The sequence below is a fragment of the Solanum dulcamara genome, chromosome 8 (assembly GCF_947179165.1).
Source record: "Solanum dulcamara chromosome 8, daSolDulc1.2, whole genome shotgun sequence".
NCBI classification, from domain to species: domain Eukaryota; kingdom Viridiplantae; phylum Streptophyta; class Magnoliopsida; order Solanales; family Solanaceae; genus Solanum; species Solanum dulcamara.
The window spans coordinates 457816-478834 of record NC_077244.1 but is presented as its reverse complement, the minus strand read 5'-3'; the positions used below and the strand labels follow the sequence as shown (position 1 = coordinate 478834).

Below are 21019 nucleotides of genomic sequence, written 5' to 3'. Positions count from 1 at the left end.
TAGCATACCAAACACACACAAACAATTTTGATACTTCCTAAATACATAACTATTTACTTATAAAAATCAACTTCAAACACTTAAAAAAATATATATATTTTTCGACACATTAAGGTATCAATATGATAATTAATGGCAACTTTAAGGAATATCAATATAATATTGTACTCATTACATAATTAATTAAGTAGTACTGCATTATGTTTTTTTCCTCCAATTTCTTTATTATTTATGTCCTACTTTCTTTTTCATCGTTAATTCGCTATCAATAAAGTCCTTTTCCTATTTAATACCTTCATTTAAACTGATCAAGGTATATACCTTTTTGCATACTACAACGTATATAACAACGTTCTTCTTTGTATGTTGCGTTTGGTACTAAGAAAAATGTGTTTTGCGAAAAATATATCTCCTTTGAAAAATATACGATTCACTTATTTATTTTCAAGTGTTTAGTAAATAAACAAACAAAATTAGTAATTTCATATATCGGGTATGTCAAATACACAGAATAGTGGCGAGCAAGATGGGAAGGATGCGAGCGAGATTTGTTATGTATCTCAGATACATGCAAACCCACTTCGATATTGTGTATATAAAACAAACTAATTTTGACCTCACGTATCCCGAGATACATGCATATTGACGCATCAGAATCTGATAAGTAAATAACTCTTAAACTAATAGGATTTTTTAAAGTTTTTCAACATTTAATTGCATGATTTGTCTTTAAAATGAGCTAGTCGTTAATTTTTGTCTTTCACAAGTCCAACGGTGGTAAAAAAAGGACAATTTCAAATATATACAATAAACTAATTTGTTTACAACAAAAATAATCACGTTTTATTTACATAAAAATAGCCAGCATCATAGAAAATATATAGTAACTATTTTATCCTTAATATTTTTTATAATCTCCAAAATACGTACCCTTCCTAAAATAGCATACCAAACACACACAAACAATTTTGATACTTCCTAAATACATAACTATTTACTTATAAAAATCAACTTCAAACACTTAAAAAAATTAAATATTTTTCGACGCATTAAGATATCTATATGATAATTAATGACAACTTTAAGGAATATCAATATAATATTGTACTTAAGCTCAATTACATAATTAATTAAGTAGTACTGCATTATATTTTTTTCCTCCAATTTCTTTACTATTTATGTCCTACTTTCCTTTTTATCATTAATTCACTATCAATAATTAAAATACTTTTTGTTATAAAATAAACTAACTTAGGAGATTATACTACATACGTCCTGATTGTTTCAGACCATATAATGATTTTTGCAGTTTTATTGAGTACATCTTCTGAGACTTAGTACATGCTTCAGACAATTTTAATCCTTCTGAGATTTTCATGTAAATTTCATTATCAAGTGAACCATAAAGGTAAGTTGTAACTACATCCATTAGATGTATTTCAAGATTTTTACGTACAACTAAATTGATGAGATATCAAAAAGTTATTCTATCCATAACGGGTGAATATGTTTCTTCATAGTTGACCCCGGGTCTTTGAGAGAATCCTTGTGCAATAAGGCGTGTCTTGTATCTTACAATTTCATTTCTCTCATTTCGTTTTCGCACAAAAACCCATTTATAGCCAACTGGTTTTACACCTTCAGGGGTTTGGACTACAGGTCCAAAATCTCACGTTTAGCAAGTTAGTCTAATTCTAAATGAATTGCTTTTTGCCATTCTGGCCAATCATATCTACGCCGACATTCTTCGACGGAATTAGGCTCAAGACTTGTATGAGGTTAATTGCAACATTATATGCAAAAATATTATCCACCGTAATTTCCGATCGATCTAAATTTATCTCATCACCGGTAGAACTTATTGAAAGTTCTTCATTCACTTGAGTTTCGTGTTCACTGATTTCTTCAAGAATGTCAGGATTACTCAAATCTTGACCTTCTTCGAGGGGTTCTTTTGTAGTATCATTTTTTTTATTCCTTATCAAGGCATATACCATTTTGCATACTACAACGTATATAACAACGTTCTTCTTTGTATGTTGCGTTTGGTATTAAGAAAAATGTGTTTCGCGGAAAATATATCTCCTTTCAAAAATATACTATTCACTTATTTATTTTTGAGTGTTTAGTAAACAAAAAAAAAAACAAAATTAGTAATTTCATATATTGGGTATGTCAAATACATAGAAGAGTGGCGAGCGGGATAGGAAGGATGCAAGCGAGATTTGTTATGTATCTCAGATACATGCAAACCCACTTAGATACTATGTATATAAAATAAACTAATTTTGACCTCATGTATCCCGAAATACATGCATTTGGACGCATCAGAATCTGATAAGTAAGTAGCTCTTAAACTAGTAGGACTTTTGTAAGTTTTTCAACATTTAATTGCACGATTTGTCTTTCAAATGAGCTAGTCGTTAATTTTTGTCTTTCGCAAGTCCAACGGTGGTAAAAAAGGGACAATTTCAAATGTATACAATAAACTATTTTTTTACAATAAATATAATCACATTTTATTTACATAAAAATAGCCAATATCATAGGAAATATATAATGACTATACAATATGATTTGCCAAAAGTCATAGAAAATATACACTAACTATACAATATAGATTAGTTATACATTGAATATATATTATGATACAACCTATACATAAAATATACACCAAATATACATGAATATATATCGAATGACCTTTTTTTAGTAATTAAAGTGATCAAATGACCATCTACTGTAATTTTTCGGTAAAAAATGAACTTGGGCTTTGGCCCATGTCAAAACTTTATGGAAAATTTTCAGATATGACAAACCTTTTAAACATAATTAATTCATATGGGTATAGTTTTCATAATTGCTTATAATGACAAACATAAAATTTGCCATTATACAAATGGTGTAGGGAATTGTACAAAAGCTGCAGCGAATTATACAAAGGTTATACCCACGAATTATTTATATACCAAAATATACAAACACTGATATACATATATATTTGTATATCTGGCAAGCGAGATTGAGAGAGAGGAGGAGAGAGGCGAGCGAGAACGAGAGAGGGAGGAGAGAGGCAAGCGAGAAGCGAATTGCATATGTATATCTATCGAATTGTATATGTATATTTTGTCAAAAAATTATATATATGTAACTGATATACATATGTATTTGTATAACTGGTAGATGAGATTGAGAGAGAGGAGGAGAGATGCGAGCGAGATCAAGACAGAAAGGAGAGAGACGAGGGAAATCAAGAAAGAGAGGAGAGAGGCGAATTATATATGTATATCTGTCGAATTGTATATGTATATTTGTTAGAAAAATTATATAATGATAACTGATATACATATATATTTGCCATACCGCGTAAATAAATAGTTATATCTGCTGCGAGCCGTAATTATTTTTAAACTATACCCTAAACGCGTAATATAACAGTAAGGTTTGCCATACCTCATATTTTTCTCCTTCTTTCGGAACCGGAACAGCAGCTTGACCTGCGGAGGACTGATTCACAGAGGATTCTCCTTCTTTTTCAGAAAAAGATTCCAAGAGAACCCGTATTCCGAAGGAATCATCAAACTTCATCATCAAGGTCCAACAATATGTTTCATTTTGAGGCCCAACAATTTCTCTCTGAAATCTAATTTCTGTCTGGCGGCCAAAACGGAATATTTCATCCACCGGTGAAGCTCAAGTAGATTCTCAACTCAATTCGGCGACAATTGAGGTAAATATTCTTCATCATTTTCAAAATCTTATGCTCTGTTGTTCAATTCAACAACCTACGAAATCTGTTTGTTTGAACTGAATTTGGGATTTTTTTTTTTTTTTGGTGATTTGTAATCCCTTATTATTTTTGGCTTATATCCTATTGAATTAATCGAGATGTCCTTAAGCTGGTCTGGGCACTATAGTTATCAAAAGAAGAAAGAATGTGAGGAACGAGAGTGCTTATAATCAGTGTTGTCAAAGACACACTTAAACCTTAAAGCAAGGGTTGTTCAATATAATGAGTGTCCTAAAGCCAAAATTTAGAAACGTGAGTTACACTTCTTTAATTATTTTTTAATATATTTTATTCTCATAAATTCTAAAAAAATATTGTAATATATTATAATTTAATAATTAATTTTTTTAATTGATAGTAAGACAAGAATAAATATGTATAAATTATTTTATGTTACATAACAACACAAATATTTAAATCTCTCTTATTGATTATAGTTTTAATTTTTTTTAATAGAATGAAATGTTACATGAATTATCAAAATTATACTAAAAGTGTTTAAAAATAAAATTAAGACTTCATTTCATTAAATATGCCAATTAGAGCACAATTTCTTATATAATATTTCGTAATACTTTAAATTACAAGAACCAATATTATAATGATTGTTACTTTTAGAAGACATTCAAAGTTAAGACATTTAAATTTAATTATTTGATAATCTAATTAGTTTGAGTTTGAAATATTTAATGACACATCTCAAAGACAATTATACAAAGTCAACCTTAAGATATGGTTGATTCAAATTAAAGTGAATAAGACAAATTAAAAAATAAAAAGTAACTACAAATTTAACTGTTTACGAATCTTTATTATAATTATATCAATAATAAAATTTCAAAAGTATGTGCATAATAATTACTAAAAGATTAGCAACAACCTATAACAATAAATACATAATTTTTTTTATATTCTACTTAGGGTTACTTCCAAGTGTACTATTAGCGGTGCTTCCGTTAATATTAACATTTTAACATATGTATGTATCTCCTTCATCTCTTGTCTGCTCAGTGCTTTTGGTTCTTCGTTTAATCGGTCGAATTTATTTCTTTTTTGTGCATCTTCGGTATGTTTTCGTATTTGAGCGAACTGAATTTGGGGGATTTTTGGCCTCCTTATTTTTTGGGGCAGTGGCTTTAGGGTTGAGCCGTTCTTGTCTCAAAACGTATTGAGATAGGCATATTTTCCTTAACAATTGATATTTTCTTTTACTCATATTCCCTTTTCTTGACTGCATTTATCCATTTAAATTCAGATATACATTAGTGTGTTTGCTTTATTTGATTCAAATGATTTGAGTTCTGGACTTAGTTATATGGGTTTCAGCTTTTCTTACCCTTCATGTGATCCGCTTAAGGTTAATTGGCTTTTAAGTTGAGTCATGTAATGAAGAGACAACTCATATTTATGTTTGACAAAGGATCGAAACATCTAATGATCTTTCAATCCCTTGTCTCTTGTTCTTTCTCTTAAGATCTTGATTCAAGGTAGTGAGAAAGTTGGTAGTAAATTTAATTAAGTGAAAAAATGGGCAGGTTGTCTGGTTTGGAAACTGTAGCAATCAGCAGAGAGAAGGGAAGGATGGCGAAGTCTCTCAATGAGGAGCTGCTTCTGTAAGACCATTGTTTCTGTCTTGTTTTAATACGTACTACGTACTGGGTGTGAGTAATAATTTGTTTAAAAACTTTATGTAATAGATTATCAAAGCCAATAAGTGAATCACTCTCCAAGGCACCCTATACTCCTCCAGAGGGTTCCAGTGTCTCTATCAAATCCATGCTACTGTCTCTTCTTTCCAACTCCCAACTCGAAATAAGGGATTTTAGCTTATGCTGTGCTGCGTTGGCATCTGCCTCTGAATCCACCTACAATCAACTCTTTTGGGTTCCCAATTCGCTATCTCTTGCTGCTGCCTCTGCCTTTAAAGACCTATCTAAAGCTTATGCTACCATGCCTGCTGGGAATCATGACTTGAGCAAATTTGGCGAGCTGGATCTCGATTTTAAGTCCCTCCCAAATGATAAAATCTTGGCCATGCACTTAATCCCTCAGCTCTTGCCTTTGCTAAAAGACACGATTAAGGAGAGTGCCATTGATAAATCAATTGATGGTCATGAGATATCAGCTGCAAGCGCTAGTGTTCCTGTAGCATACGCCATTCTTGCTGCTTATCAGTTTAGATGGTTCATTTCTCAGGTATGGTATGTATATCCTTAATTGGTACTTGAATATTTATATGATTATTTTCTTCAGTTGGTGGTTTGAATTCTATTCAGATGAAACGTAACCTTCTATTTTAATCGCTTGTAGGTAGATTATCCACACCTTGGAAAAGTGTGCTCTTTGGTGATTCCGTGTGCGCTAACAGCTCTTGATCACTGGTCGTCTGAAGTAAAGGTGCATTCGTCTTTGCATGATTGCTGGTCTTAGAAATTTATTGCTGTTTCAATCAGATATCTCACCTACTTTGTTGTGGTGGTTCAAACTAAGCTGATATCCCTGTATAACTTTAAAATAGTTAAAACCCTCTAAATAGTGTAAAACTGTTGATTCTTGCAGTGGTCAGTTAATACTGTGAGAGAGTTGGATGATTAGATATTCTAATTGTGGATTTTTCTTTCCTATATCACTATGTTTCCCTTGAGATATATTGTGGTCAAAATACATGGTGAACTGTTAGAAGGGATGGACTCTTTAAATCGAGTATTAGCTAGCACTTAAACTTTTATGTGCCTCTAATATTTGGCTCATTTCTGAGCTCTATAGCAACTGATGACAACAAAAAGAACATCAAATGAATCAGGTTTTCAGTTTCTTTTCTAAAGCTTGTCCAGATACTCTATTAGAGACTTCTAATTGCAACAATATTGATAGCACCTCTCTCTGTTTGTCTTTCCTTTTTAGTCATTTCTTCTTCTTCTTTTATTTTTCGGTAAGTATCTTTCTGGCTTAGTCGTTTGGAACACCCTGTATCCATCTTTAAGCTTAAAATGACATTTCAAATTGTTACAAGCAAGTGGTACTTGTCTGCTACACATTTGCATCTCATAATTAAGATTAATCTTTTGCTTTCATTAGGTTGTTGATTAGATCTTGTCTCTTACTTCAGCGACAGGGCATGGTTAGCTTAATACATCTGGCGAAAAATGTCAACGCTGCTGAGATTGGTTGGTATGAAGATGTAATTCTAGATGCTTGCTGCCAAAATATTGCTTCCGATGATGAGATATGGGAACGTGTGGTTCAAATGTCTGTACTTATGGTGACCTTCACCCAGAAAAGTAATCCCCGAAGCATATGGTAGAGCGTCCTCTATATCACTATATGTTATATATTGAATCTTGGATTGATTTTTCCAACATTTAGGCATGATTTAAAATGGTATTGTACTCATAAATTTACTGGGGAAATGGCCTAATTCTTAACAGTAATCCTTCAAAAGAATGATGTCTGGATGGTATGCAGAAAGAGCTATCCTATAAAATTATTGTGCCCCCAATAAACAGTTGGATACTCTCAATGTTTTGGCTTGCACAAGTATTAAGTGAAAGTTTGATTATTTTTTTTAAATTTCTTTTTGGGGGGTTGGGGGGATAGGATTACCTCTGTGTTACTCGTTGAAATTAACTCTAGGGGAACAGTCTATCATTGTCAAGTTTACAATTTTTTTAAATAATTATTTTGGAAGTCAGATTTTCAAGTTGTTGTTTTGGCATCTTAATTGCTGTTCTTTTTAGCCAACTGATAACTGCATAAAATTTCTCCTTTGTTTAGAGGCTTGTGATGCAGCAAATCCCTATTTAGTTGTCTATTGAAGTTTATGACAATGTCATATACATTAAAATATGTATATGTACATTTGTGTACTAACATGTCGCTTGTTCTGTGAACATTAGCATTTCCAATATGTTATGCTTCACTTATGTATTTACCTATCAAAAATATTGTGACACAGGTATGAAAAATTGTTGAATGAGATGTTGAGTCACTTGGAAAGGCAACCAAGAAACAAGGAGCGACGTATTGCATGGCTACAACATATTGAGCCACTGTTCAATGGTCTTGGTCTAATACTGCTAGCTCATTTCAGGCGGCTTTTCCCCCTCTTCTTCCGGTGGATGCATGTAGATGACGACAGAACTGTTCTACTGGTAAGAGGTGATGGAATTCTTTTGAGCCGGTCAGCCTTGCTACCTTTTTATGAACTCTTACAGTAAACCACTGTGTCCTGGACAATTTTGCTGATTTCCTTTTTGCTCTAGTTTCAGTTTATGTAGCCTGATTAAGTACTGTAATTTGATTGCGTCAACAGACTTCTAGTTAAAATATATAAGAGTTATGATTCTTTTACATTTAAAGTTTTTCCTTATACAAGATGTTGTGTTTAAAGATCACCGCTAGCAGCACATTTGATACTTCGTTTTTATTACAGGTTCTTGAACGGATCAAGACAGTTATAAAGTTGACATGGACAAGGAATTCGCCACACTTTGAAAGGTAATTTACGAAGAATACTAGAATTCACCCTGAATTTTTCTTACATCTGCTGTTTATATGAAGAATAGAGTATGCTAAAAGTTGTAAGTAAATCCAATAGTGTATGTTTTCGTTCCGAATTCTAGTTTTGCATCTAAACTGAGGACCCCTCTTTTCAACAGCTAAACCATCTTAACTGATGATGGATTAACATCCCTAGTGTTAAACTAGACCCTTCCTACATGCTCTTGTCTTGCTTCTATAAATTTTATCTGTTGGTGTGATGCAGGTTGGTGGATGAACTTGTTAGTCTATACAAGGAAGCAGCGCTGAAAATTGCACGTGAAGAAATCAGAAAACTTGTTCTTCAGACTATAATTTTGATCCAACAGTAAATATCATGCTCTATTACCTGTCTTCTCCTCCTGCATGTGATATGAGGGCTCTCTTTTTTGTTTGTTTGTTAATTTCTCTCTAATTATTGAGTTCTTCAATTTCTTAATATCTTTTCCCCTCATTGTCAAGATCCAAGGGCTCGCAGTTCAAAGCCGCTTGGGACAAGCACAAGGATGATCCTGACTTGACAATTTTCCATCAGTCCCTTATTGAACAACAGCCTGCAATGGTAAAGCTATCCCTCTGTACTATCATGAGAAACACGAGCAAAATGTCGTTCAATCATTCAAGATGATATTTGTTGCACTTATGCTAGGTAGTAGCATCAGCTGTCTTAGCCAATTTTTTGCTGCAAAATGAGCCTGTGCTTATATAATAATTTGCCAATGATGCCATGATCTATTAAATCAAAATTCAGGTTCTATGTGATGTCTGGATTTTAACTGCTCCCTCAATCCCAGTTTATGAAAAGTCATCTGGATAGCATTGAGTTTAAAATGTTGTCTTGATCACATATTAAGTAGTATCGATAATTAGAATGGTTAGTTTGATGGAGAAGAGGTGAAACTTAAATAATTTGAAACCTATGAAAGGTATTTAAAATGATGTTGTTAGTGAGATAGTGCCAAGTATTTTGAAACATTCAAAATGGAAAGCAAATCGCCAATACAAAATTGAGGAAAGCGTGTAATACCTGTGGTTTCTTGATGCAATCGTGTGCTAAACGATTCTGGAGTTAATGTTATAAAAAACGGGAATTTGTATATTCTGTTTGTTAATGTTGTTTTGGGAACTGTTAATGTTTGGTGGCTTGCTGGATTTGAATACTTGCTTCTGCCTTTTGAGTTGCTGAGGAGACTCAAACTTGGCCTCAACTGGCAAATAAACACTCAAACTTTGAGAGTGCACATCTAGATACCTCAACTTGGTTTCAACTAGCAACTAAACTTTCCAACTCGTTCCCACTGTCTTGTGGACACCCAAGGCTGACATGACACATAAATTTTAGAGGTGTCTAGATGATTATTTTGTATGTTGGAGTGTTCAACTAATACAATGGATATAAGTTGAGGTGTCTAGATGTGCATACTCAAAGTTGGAGTGTTTACTTGCCAGGTGAGGCCAAGTTTGAAGGGCCGTTTATGTATTATGCCTTTTGAAAAGTATACATGTAGGTCTTGCATCAGTTTGATACTCTAAATAATTTGCCACTACTACCTGTTTTACCACTTCCTTCGTACAGAGTGGAGGGAAATGGGAGATTTATTTTTTCACTTGCGCAAATGGGCAGAATCATTTGTCTATTTGGGATACTAATTGCCATGCTATGCATTTACAGGTTGCTCAATTGGGGAACCTTGGTGTAACTGATAAAGTTGTTGTCATGTGATCAGGAGGTCACGGTTCGAGCTGTAGAAACAGCCTCTAGGTAGAAATGTAGGGTAAGACTGTGTATAATAGACCATTGTAGTTCGGTCCTTTCCCGAATCCCTCGCATAATGGGAGCTTAGTTACCAGGTTACCATTTTTTTTAATTGCTGAGACTTGTTATGCTTTTCAACGGTTCATCAAATGAAGGGATTGAGAGTGATCGGGCTCAACATCCATGTAAATAGTTAGTTGTCCATATTTATACTTTCAAGTTTAAGATATGTTGTTACAATTCAGTATTTCTTATTGAGATGTATTTATTTTAGTATGATTTCTCGTATAGTAGTTAAGCTGTAAATCCTACGTTAGGTAGATGAAAAGAAATTGATGTATACTTCTCTTAGAAAATTTGTTTACCATCAACATATTCACTGATGACTCTAAAAATTAGGCCAACAAAGATCTGAAATTCAATCTCTATTGATAGTGTACTTCATGGTCTTGTTACGGTTCATCACTCCTAGGTCCAATGCATTTGAAGGGCAAACATTAAAGGCCAACTCATTTAAAAGAAAAAACGTGTGATTTTATGATCCAATGAGGGTAAAATAAGAAGTTTTTGCACGGATTTTCTTATTTTGGGGTGATCTTTAATTTTTGCTCTCAAATATGATAAGACCTTTAATGCCCCTCCCCCTTCCTCTATTATTCATTTTATGAAAATTTATGAACCAAAACCTAATTTCACTTTGCATAAGTTAAGGGAATTTTTGCCTTGTTCGACATAAGTTTTATAGGAATCAAGTTATTTAGTATGTATAGTATTTAATTCACCCGGCATAAGTAGATTAGGTTATGCTTCTTATGTTATAATTTATAGGCTCTGAAACTAAATTTATACCTCGCCCAACATAAATTCTGTAAAAACTAAGTTATATCTTTTATGACATAACTTGTGGGTTCTTAACAAAATTCTTACCTCGATCGACATAATTTTGTAGGAATTAAGCGGCATAAACCTATATTATATTATGATACAAAAATATTAATTTATGCCGAGTAAAAAATATTCATTATTTTGGTGTCAGGTATATTTTCAATCACTTATTTTTTTTTTATTAAAGTGCTGAAGGACAAAATTAAAGAACACTCCAAAATAGTGGCATTTGTGTTTCATTTGAGGCCCAACAATATGTTTCATTTCAGGCCCAATAATAAGTCCCGCCAGTGGAGCCAAAATAAAAAATTAAAAAAACACAAAATCCCTCCATTAATTTTTCTACTCCTTCCTCGAGAAGCTTTGTAAAATTCAACAAAATTCTCCTTTTCAAATTTCTAGGGTTCTTATAAATCTTCAAATTTTGAACTGCATTTTTCATATTAGTTACTTGCTCTTTGTAGAAGATTCAGTATCCAGAGAAAGTTCGAATGACTTAAGGCAACCAAAATATGTTATACGAAGATAGCTCCAAGATTTTCGTTGGTGTTCGTTTTGTTCTAATTGGATTCGATCCCTTTGGAAAGGCGCAGGTACTTCATGTTTAATTTTTTCCTCAAAATTTGCATTTTTTTCAAGTTAGTTCTGCCTTATGCGTATTGGTTTGATTGATTTAATTGCAAAAATCGGTTTAATCGAGTTTCGTTAAGCATTGTTCGTCTCATGGCCGAATAAGTGACGAGTATACAGTAGAAATGACCAATAGAGCATTTGTATGGTCAGACTCTAACTAGATTGAGTTTGAGGCATAGTTGATTGATTTAATTGGATTTTTTTCAAGTTAATTATGGCCATGTGGGCTGAGGAAAGTAGAGTGAGTCTCAAGCCTAGATAAAAGATGAAGATACAATCTTTTGAATAGTGAAATGGATGTTTAAACTTTAAACTTCATGTTGTTTGATGCAAACTAACTTGGGATTGATTGATTTATTTGTTTCAAGTTCAAGTGTGAAGTTCTCTAAATGGAGCAGTTATGATTTTTTTTCTTCATTTTATAGGTTCAATTGTTATGGTGTAGTTGTAATTGTTTTTATGTGTGTGGATGGAAATTCTTTTCTTTTTGTGGTTGTTGTCATTGTTCTACTTTAAAATTTTGTCCCTTTTTCCTTTTCTAGATTCGGTCCAAGCTCGTGGAAGGTGGTGGAGTTGATGAAGGCAAATATGGACCAGATTGCACCCATCTTATTGTTGATAATATTATATATGTGAGTATGGCTATGTAGTCATGTTTGAACATAATTGTCCTTATTTGGTTTTCAGAGCGATTTCCTTTTGCATTTCCTGCTGCTTGATTACTTATCCCATTTTTTGTATCCAACTCAAACGGCATTCTTCACTATTATAACTAGGATGTAACATAGTGTTTTCTGGTAACAGGATGACCCCATATGTGTTTCTGCTCGACGGGTTGGAAAAATAGTTGTTACCAGCTTGTGGGTTGCACACAGTTTTGATTTGGGAATGCCTGTCGATCACCATTCTGTGAGTTCCTCTGAAAAATTCTGTCTTTTATCTGTTGGAAAATACAGTCTGCTTGCCCACAGCGATGCTTAGTTGAATGGGTCTTTTTCCTGCTGTGGTTGCTTAAACAATAATGGCTGCAAAGAATGTCTATATTGACATGTAATTTTATGATATAGTGGATAGAATATATCTCTTCGGAAGTATTTACTTTTAAATTATAATACCACTTTGGTGCGTGAAAGGGTCTTTTTATATTATGTGTTTATGAGTCCATTTTATCAGTGGCTATGCAGTTTTAAAGGCTTTTGATCTGCAATATTGCTATTAGATGGTCAATTATGCAGTAAGTTCAGGAGCCAGTATTTTTTTTATATCTTATATTGAGCTTAGGGAGTTCTATAGAAAAATTGAATGACCATGATTTTGGGTTTTTGGTGGTCATATGAATCTGTCTATTGTTTTGTATCTGTTCCCTTACCCCCTTAAAAATTCTATGTCAACTTGTCATAGGCCTGTAAGCATAATTGATTTTTCCCTTAAATCAAAACTCAAAAGATTCACCACTTCTATTACAGGTCATGTACAGACCTCCAAAAAATTTGAATGGAATCCCAGGTGCTAAATCACTGATAGTCTGCTTAACTGGGTATCAGCGGCAAGATCGAGATGATATTATGGTTCGTAAAGTGCAGTTTGTTGTTCATCAATTCTTTTACTTTTAAGAGAAGTTTAATATTTTCTGATAAAGATTATCTAACAGTTGCTTGTCACGCGTTTGGTTATTTTTTTCTAGACAATGGTGGGACTGATGGGTGCAAACTTTTCAAAGCCATTGGTGGCAAACAAAGTCACTCATCTCATATGTTACAAATTTGAGGGTAAATATCCCCTTTTCACCAGTTGCAACATATTGCTGGTTGTACTGCATCTCTCCTTATTTCTTGTTTTGCTTTGTTAAATGCTTAATCCTAGAGGGGGCGAATGGGGGTTTGATGATTCATTACAATGTATTGCTGCTGGCTAATTTTTTCCCTCCCATATTCTTTCTTGCCTTAATTTATAATTGAATATACCTTTAAATTATGTTACGTTGAAGGCTTGACCTAGGGAGATGTCGCTTATGTGTATGTATCTGACATGGGTATTTCAAAGCAAACTGAAGGTCAGGGTACCATTGCATGTAATCTAGGAATGTTGTCCGCATTTGCAATGTGAGCATTGTTGTTACCTTATTACTGCATTTACAGAAGAAATAAAGGAAGTCCATTAAGTAGTACAAATATACAGCTTTAAATCAATATGCTGTGATTTAAGAACAGTAGAGATTCATTATAAATGTGAAATTACTACTTCAACAACAACATACCAAGTGTAATCCACAAGTGGGGTTTGTGGAGGGTAAGATGTACGTAGACCTTCCTTTCTTTTCTCATCGAATTCCATTTTTGTACGATTTTCAAAATTTAAATTCATTGATATTTTCTCTATTGTATAACTTATTTGCCTCCTTTGCTAATATAATAAATAAGTTAAATTGCATATTAGATTTCCTATCAAGTCAAACACCATCTTATGATATAGGATGAAGCGAGTAAAAGGAAAAAGAGGACTATGCTACAGTATTGTGAGCTAACTTTTCATTAGATTCTCTCTCTTTTTTTTGATGGTTTATGACGTGATGTCATATTTTCAGGCATTAAGGCTTCATGAGTGGGCCTTGCTCACAAATTTTTCGTTAAGACAGCCTGTCAATTATCTTGACCTTTGATAAATCAGTCTGTTATACTACTTACATCTTAAATTCTTTTTTCTCATCGAACAAAGATAAGGAAGACAGCTACTCCAATTTCGATTTGATTTTCATTTATATGTGTTTACAACTGTGTATCAATCCTAATTGAGCTTATTACACTTAATAGGGGAGAAATATGAGCTTGCCAAGAAAATGAAGACGATTAAGCTTGTTAATCACCAGTGGTTGGAGGATTGGTATGTTTGAACTTTATTTTCTCAGGAATCACATATATTCCTATTTTTAACCTGCTAAAATGCACATTTTTCATTTCATGATTTCTTATGCAGTTTAAAGTCTTGGGAAATCCTTTCGGAAGCAGCATATGATAAGAGGTGTGTCATTGCCATTCCTGGCTTTTAATGTGAAGTAGCTCAATGATTCTGCTGTATTTTGTTTTGTGCTGGTAATGACTAGTTATAGTACTCCTACTCGGTTGACTTTATATTGCAGAATTTGAAACATATGAAGTTGTACATTGAGATATTATGAAGTCCTGTTTAATTAGAATCTGAAAGTGTTCATGCATGTTGAAATTGTCATATGAGAAACATTTTCAAGCGATCCAGTTGAGAAACAAAAGATGTGCAGAACTTTACACTTAATGTTATCTTATCTGTGAATTATACAAATGCATATTTCTATGTGCTTAAGCTATATGAAACTAGAGCTCACTAGAGGTTTCTGAGCACCTGCTCAGCCCTTTGTTGATCTGTCAATTTAATGCCTTCACTCATTTTATTTTATTTGGAGTTGTGGTAGCTTCTGACTTCTGTGCTAAACGAAAGTTCAAACTCAAAAATCAAAGCATGGTGTAGACAACACCTTTCAAAGTAAAAAAGCAATAGAGTGTTTGCTCACTTGCTAATAAGGAGCTAATTTCATTTAGCTCAGGCATAATATGTTTATTCTTTACCCCTCAATGGGGCTTTCTTGTCAGACAAATTAACAGCAAATTATAGTATGCTCATGTGTGCATTTCTTTTTCTGGCCTCAAGTGGGTATGAGTTGGAGATGATGGAAGCCGAAGCCAAAGATTCTGAAGATGAAAATGAGGGCATTGCTGCAAACAGGTCTGGAGAGACAATAGCTATCATGGGTCCTGAAAATCCAAAAAGTCCTAATCAATTCCTTGTAAAGCAAGAAGCCTCTACAAATATTTCAGACTTGAACTCGTTTAGAGGTTTGTCAGGTCTTGGGAACACTAACGAGCTGTCATTTTCTGCTTCAAAGCAGTCAAAATCTGATCAGGTTCCAGCCTTTGAAGAATCCCCCAATAGGCATGCTGAGATGCTTAATTCCAACTTCTGTAGAACAATAGAAGAGCCACCATCTAGCATGCAACAAAATGGAAGTGATTTGGTTTCCGTTTTAAATAGTTCCAGGAAGTCTCCTCATTCTTGTTCGTCCAGAGAAATCCCAAGGAAATTCAGTTCTCCAATTATCTCTGAACAAATGAAGAGTTATGCAGGAAGACCTGCCACTACTGAAGCAGGTATGGGGTTTGATTGCTTTAACCTGTCCTCTCAGAGAGGACCAGAAAAAAGTGAGTTAGGTGTAAAAACTCCAAATAATTTGTCGTTTTCTGGGAAGGGTCAAAGCAGTAGACTGCCTGAGAAAAGGAAGATGGGCATTTCAGACAGTAGCTTCAAGTCACCAAGGACTGGTAATAATTCAGAAAGCATACCAGATGGTTATTTGACGACAAATCGTTCTGAAGAGTTGATAAACACATCAAAGTTACATAGTCTAAGCCATGAAGGCAGTCATCTATTGTCTAGGAACCCTGCCCCTCACTTGGACAAGGGTGTAACTTTGGATTCCATGCAGAATCATGATTCAACCATTTCCAATCATGCGACACTAAGCACTAGGCAAGGGCATGATGAGGATGCACCTCGAAGTGGCACTTGTATGATCATGCGGTCGAAAGGGACTAGTCATGCTACCGTTGATGTTAGTGGGCTACTGGATGAACGGCATGATGTTCCATCTCCAGTTGTTGAAAGAAGAGATGCTCTGAAGTCTAATGTGCTGGCTGAGTTCGATAAAGCTGGAGATGATTTTTTTTCAGGGTCTAAGACATTGAAGAAAAGATCGCTTTCCAAGAAGACATTCGGATCTAGACAAAGTCTTGGTAAAGGGGATGGCAGAAATCAGAAAGGTTCTTTACTCATTAGCAAGACTGTTCTGATGAATGATTTAGCTGCTTCCAGTAGCGGAGGGAGAGAGGAGACGGAGCACCAAAATATCTTAAGCTCTACAAAGGGTGAGGTTCTCCCTGAAGATAATGCAGATCCGAGCAAAGAGATCGAGATAAATAGTTTTTTGAATTCTGAAAAAGAAGCCGCCAAAACAAATGAATCCCTTAATGATGATACTGAGGCTCCAGAGGACCAGGAAGATGAGGAGTTAAATGTTTTAAGAGAGAAGTCTACTGATACTGAAGCACAACATTCCGGGCTTCAATCAGTGGAGAAGAAAACAAATGGGAACAAGGTGGTAAATAAGAATGACAGGAAGGATATTGCAAAGAGACTTAGTACTGAAAACAACAAATCTGAAACTCAAAAGACTTTTTCTGGCAAGGAGATCAAGTTAAATGTATCAACTTCTGTGGGGAAAGCTTCAGAGGAGAAAGTTCCCAAAGGTCAAAAATCTCTGAAGAAGAATAGCAAGAAAACTAATCTAGCTACTAAAAGAGCTGCTGTTTCTGTAGAAGGCGCAGAAAGAAAGAAGAGCAGAACTGATAGAAACAAGGTAGAAGCAAAGAAAGGAAAAGGGTCTCCATCTGAAACTGGAAAAGCCACAGTAATTTCAACTGAGCATCAATTAAAGAGCTCCATGGATGTGGAGAAGGAGAATATGCCTGTTATTGAACGCCAGAACGCGACTCATAACAAACATGAGGCTAACAGAAGTTCTCCTCATGATAAAACGTCTCGCTCGTTGCAGGTTACAAAAGTACAAAGTGAGCCTAGGTGGTTTATAGTTAGTGGACATCGGCTACAAAGGAAGGAGTTTCAGCAGGTTATCAAGCGGTTGAAAGGAAAAGTGTGCAGAGATTCTCACCAGTGGTCATATCAGGCAACCCATTTCATTGTTCCTGCTCCAGTACGAAGAACAGAGAAATTTTTTGCTGCTGCATCCTCTGGAAGGTTTGGCTAATTACACAGCACTAAAGAAGTTACCAGTTTCAAAAAAAAAATACACAGCCCTAGAGTTATGTCTATTCTCACAAGTAAACATATCGTCTATTGATTTTTACAGGTGGATCTTGAAGACAGATTATTTAACTGCTTGTGTTGAGGCTGGAAAATTATTAGATGAGGAGCCGTATGAATGGCACAAAAAGGGATTGACTGAAGACTTAGCCATCAACTTAGAGGCCCCAAGAAAGTGGCGACTTCTGAGGGAGAGGACTGGACATGGCGCATTATATGGAATGAGGATAATCGTATATGGAGACTGCATTGTACCACCATTGGTATGGTAATTTTTTGTTTGCCGTATATGTTTCTTGAAGATTGAGTTCCTATGCTGCCTATTTGCAAGAGTTTCTTTCTCTTCCATCAACTCTTTTTATGGTGTTTTTTGTTTGACAAAGAATTATTTTCTGGAACTTCTTCGATGAAATCATTTTCCAGTTGTTGGTTCTTTGTATTATAGAAAAATAATTTCTCCTAACATAGTATATTCCACCAAAGTGGAAAATGACTTACTTTTGGGCGCAAGTAAGTTTTCTTTACAAAACGTAATTGCTTCATTATTCTTACAAAGCATAATTCTTACTCTATATTACTTAACATGTAGAATTGTCTTTCTTTAGCACCGAAAAATTATCACTAGCACATTATTTTAATATTAAATCCAACATCCTGTGCGATCACCATATGTCATGTACTTTTATCCCCAACCACAATTGGAAAATGATCTGGATAGTGCTTTCGTAAGACAACATTTCCGGTGGAAATATTTTCTGTCGGAAGTTATTTTTTCCACACCACATGCAAGCAAATTGTATACTGATAAATTTACCCAGATTGCACTTTGTCCGTATCTGTGACACGTTTAATATGCTCTCTTTTTGTTGAATCAGGATACATTGAAGCGCGCAGTCAAGGCAGGAGATGGCATTATATTAGCAACTTCTCCCCCTTATAGTCGATTCCTCGAGTCAGGTGTTGACTTTGCCATTGTTAGTGAGGTCATGCCACGCTGTGACAAGTGGGTTCAAGAATTCTTAAGGCACGAGATACCTTGTGTGTTGCCTGATTTCTTGGTGACTTATGTGTGCAAATCTGGTTATACCCTCAACAATTATGTGCAATACAACACTCATGCCTGGGCAGAAAGGTCACTGAAAAAACACGCCAATCGCTTGGAAGAGATTGTTGAGGAGATGGTGCAGTCGGATGACAGTAGTAATGATATAGCATGTCAGGTGTGTGGGTCGCCTGACAGGGAGGAAGTAATGCTGATCTGTGGTGACGAAAGTGGCTCTCGTGGATGTGGGATTGGCATGCATGTAGATTGCTGTGATCCTCCCCTTGAATGTGTACCAGAGGAAGACTGGTTTTGCCCAGAGTGTACCAAGAACAAAAGTAACACAAGTACCAAAAGGAAGTCCAGAAAAGGGACCTCTACTTCAAAGAAGAAAAAGAAGTGATAATCTGTCTTTCTGCTAATTAAGGTCTGTATAATAGCTCCACTCGAGTTAAAAGTATATTTAGATTAGTGAAATGTACAAAAATAATTATTCGCGTTGCAGCATCTTGCTGCTTTTCTAGAAGAAGTTCAATGTTGTGTAAAATCCCTGCATCACATTTGCCTAGTGCAGATTCTCGAAACTTTTATTTCACCCCTTCATGTCTCTGTTAACTGTTGTATTTGAGCAAACACTAATAGTATCCTCTTAAAATTTCATGAACCATTCTGTTTTTAGGAGCAATGAAAGTGTAAGCTTATGGGCCATGGAGTTCTTTGTGCCATTAGAAGCAGTAAAATAAGTACAACCTCAGGTTCTATGCTGATATAATATTTTATTTTATTTTGAAATGCTTTTTCTTGAGTTGAGGTTTACGAGAAACAATTTCTCTACCTTTCAATGTAGGAGTAAGGTCTGTCTACACAGTATTCAAGATTTACTCTCTCCTATTGAGATTATCTGTCCATAAATTAAGGTTTTCTGCATGCCGTTTATCGTTCTCCTAAACGTCTCACTTAATTAACAGTAGTGGCGGAGCAAAAAATTGATACAAGAGGATTTAAAAAACATTACAATGTTACACCAAGGACTTTAATATGTGATCAAAAGCAATTTTTGAATCCCCTTTGCCACTACACTAGAATACAATTTCTTTGTAGCAAGGTTACAATTTATATATAACAACAAAAACTCTTTTTTTCGATGAAGGGGATTCAGTTGAACCTTCTTATTCCTATCTAGCTCCGTCCGTGATTAAACTACTAACTGAAGCTATTAAGTGTGAATTCGAGAAAAAAAGAGATAACAAATGTTTCTTATTTTTCTGAAACGTGAAATATTTTGAAGTAAATTCAGTTTTTCATAGCGATTGAAACCCCGAACGAATATAAGTCAACCAATGAGGGTTCTTCTACTCTTTTAACCCAATCAACTTGTGAGATGCACAAATTAAAGATAAGTCGATGTGGATTAGCCAGCTAGCTCCAAAATCTTTATTATTACAATGTTATTGGGATAGAAAAGGATAATATTATATTTTACTAATATCCAAAGTCATTATTACTATGTACTGTTTCCTTAAATAATGAATATATCCTCAAGAGTATGATATTACATACATTAAATGTGATCCCATAGACCTATGTCATATGATCCCATTTAATGATCTATTAATCAGTGTTATCATACTTTAAATTAACCCGTCACATATAGTTGTATTATTTTATTTTCTTCGCAGAATATAAGTATTAAGAGTTGCATTTAAAAAATGCCTAGAGATTGCTGTGTTAACTTACTATATTTTTAAGTGTAGTTTGATATGGTGGATAAGATCAGTATTGAATAAAAATGTCAAGAGATTGCTTTTTATCTATTATTTGATGTGGTGTATTAATTTTGTGTATAACTAATACATAACAACTCTTAGTATTAGCAATAAAAAAGTTATTAATTATAAATACATGGATTCATGAAAGAACAGTTAAAAACCATGAATTTTCTCATAAATATAGAGTTTTCTTATGAGTCAATTTTTGATGATTTCAGTAAAAAGATTCTATTAAAAATGTATGTTTTCGATAGTAATTAATAATCTACCAATATAATTAAATTCTGAATCCGACTCGAAAGAGTCACTCAATGTGCACTACTTTTTTTTTTCTTTAATATTTTGATCATCATAAAGATTCGTTTAATCCTTTCCTTAGTGGTCACTCACTAATATTCCAGATAGATAGATACCATATGTATAACAGTATTCTTTGTTGGTTTCACGTGACCTTTTTTCTTGATGTGCCAGAGAATTATGAAATTTTGATACCAATAAATCAAACGATTAATAAAAAATAAATTCAATATTACTAATTCAACATTAGTAATATGAGGTGAAGAGCGCGTTAGCTAGGGGTGTACATGGACCGAATTGGTTCGAATGTTTTACAAATCAAATCAAACTATTTGTGTCGGGTTATTAAATCTATAAACCAAACCAAACCAATAAAAGTCGGTTTTTTTGATATCAATTTT

The 21019-nt window shown here is 34.2% G+C and overlaps 2 protein-coding genes across 5 annotated transcripts; both read left to right on the top strand.

Annotated features, from left to right (window-relative positions):
• The first annotated feature begins 4698 nt into the window (after positions 1–4698).
• On the top strand, positions 4699–10364 carry LOC129900884 (uncharacterized protein At2g39910). 4 transcript variants are annotated; one of them, XM_055975964.1, is made up of 10 exons: positions 4699–4769; positions 5326–5403; positions 5488–5986; positions 6101–6187; positions 6900–7090; positions 7746–7941; positions 8223–8287; positions 8556–8657; positions 8792–8891; positions 10002–10364. In XM_055975964.1, coding segments are annotated over exons 1-10 (1371 nt in total). In that variant the 5' UTR covers positions 4699–4767; the 3' UTR covers positions 10053–10364. The 4 variants fall into 4 exon arrangements, with proteins under 4 accessions (XP_055831939.1, XP_055831940.1, XP_055831941.1 ...); XM_055975965.1 differs by lacking the exon at positions 4699–4769 and adding an exon at positions 4777–4856; XM_055975966.1 differs by lacking the exon at positions 4699–4769 and adding an exon at positions 5090–5147.
• A 966-nt stretch (positions 10365–11330) lies between these two features.
• On the top strand, positions 11331–19219 carry LOC129899139 (BRCT domain-containing protein At4g02110-like). Its single transcript, XM_055973961.1, has 10 exons — positions 11331–11563; positions 12146–12235; positions 12408–12512; positions 13070–13171; positions 13288–13372; positions 14414–14483; positions 14577–14621; positions 15285–17444; positions 17557–17773; positions 18386–19219. The coding sequence occupies exons 1-10, from the start codon at positions 11483–11485 to the stop codon at positions 18953–18955; spliced, it is 3525 nt and encodes a 1174-aa protein (XP_055829936.1). The 5' UTR covers positions 11331–11482; the 3' UTR covers positions 18956–19219.
• Positions 19220–21019: the final 1800 nt, after the last annotated feature.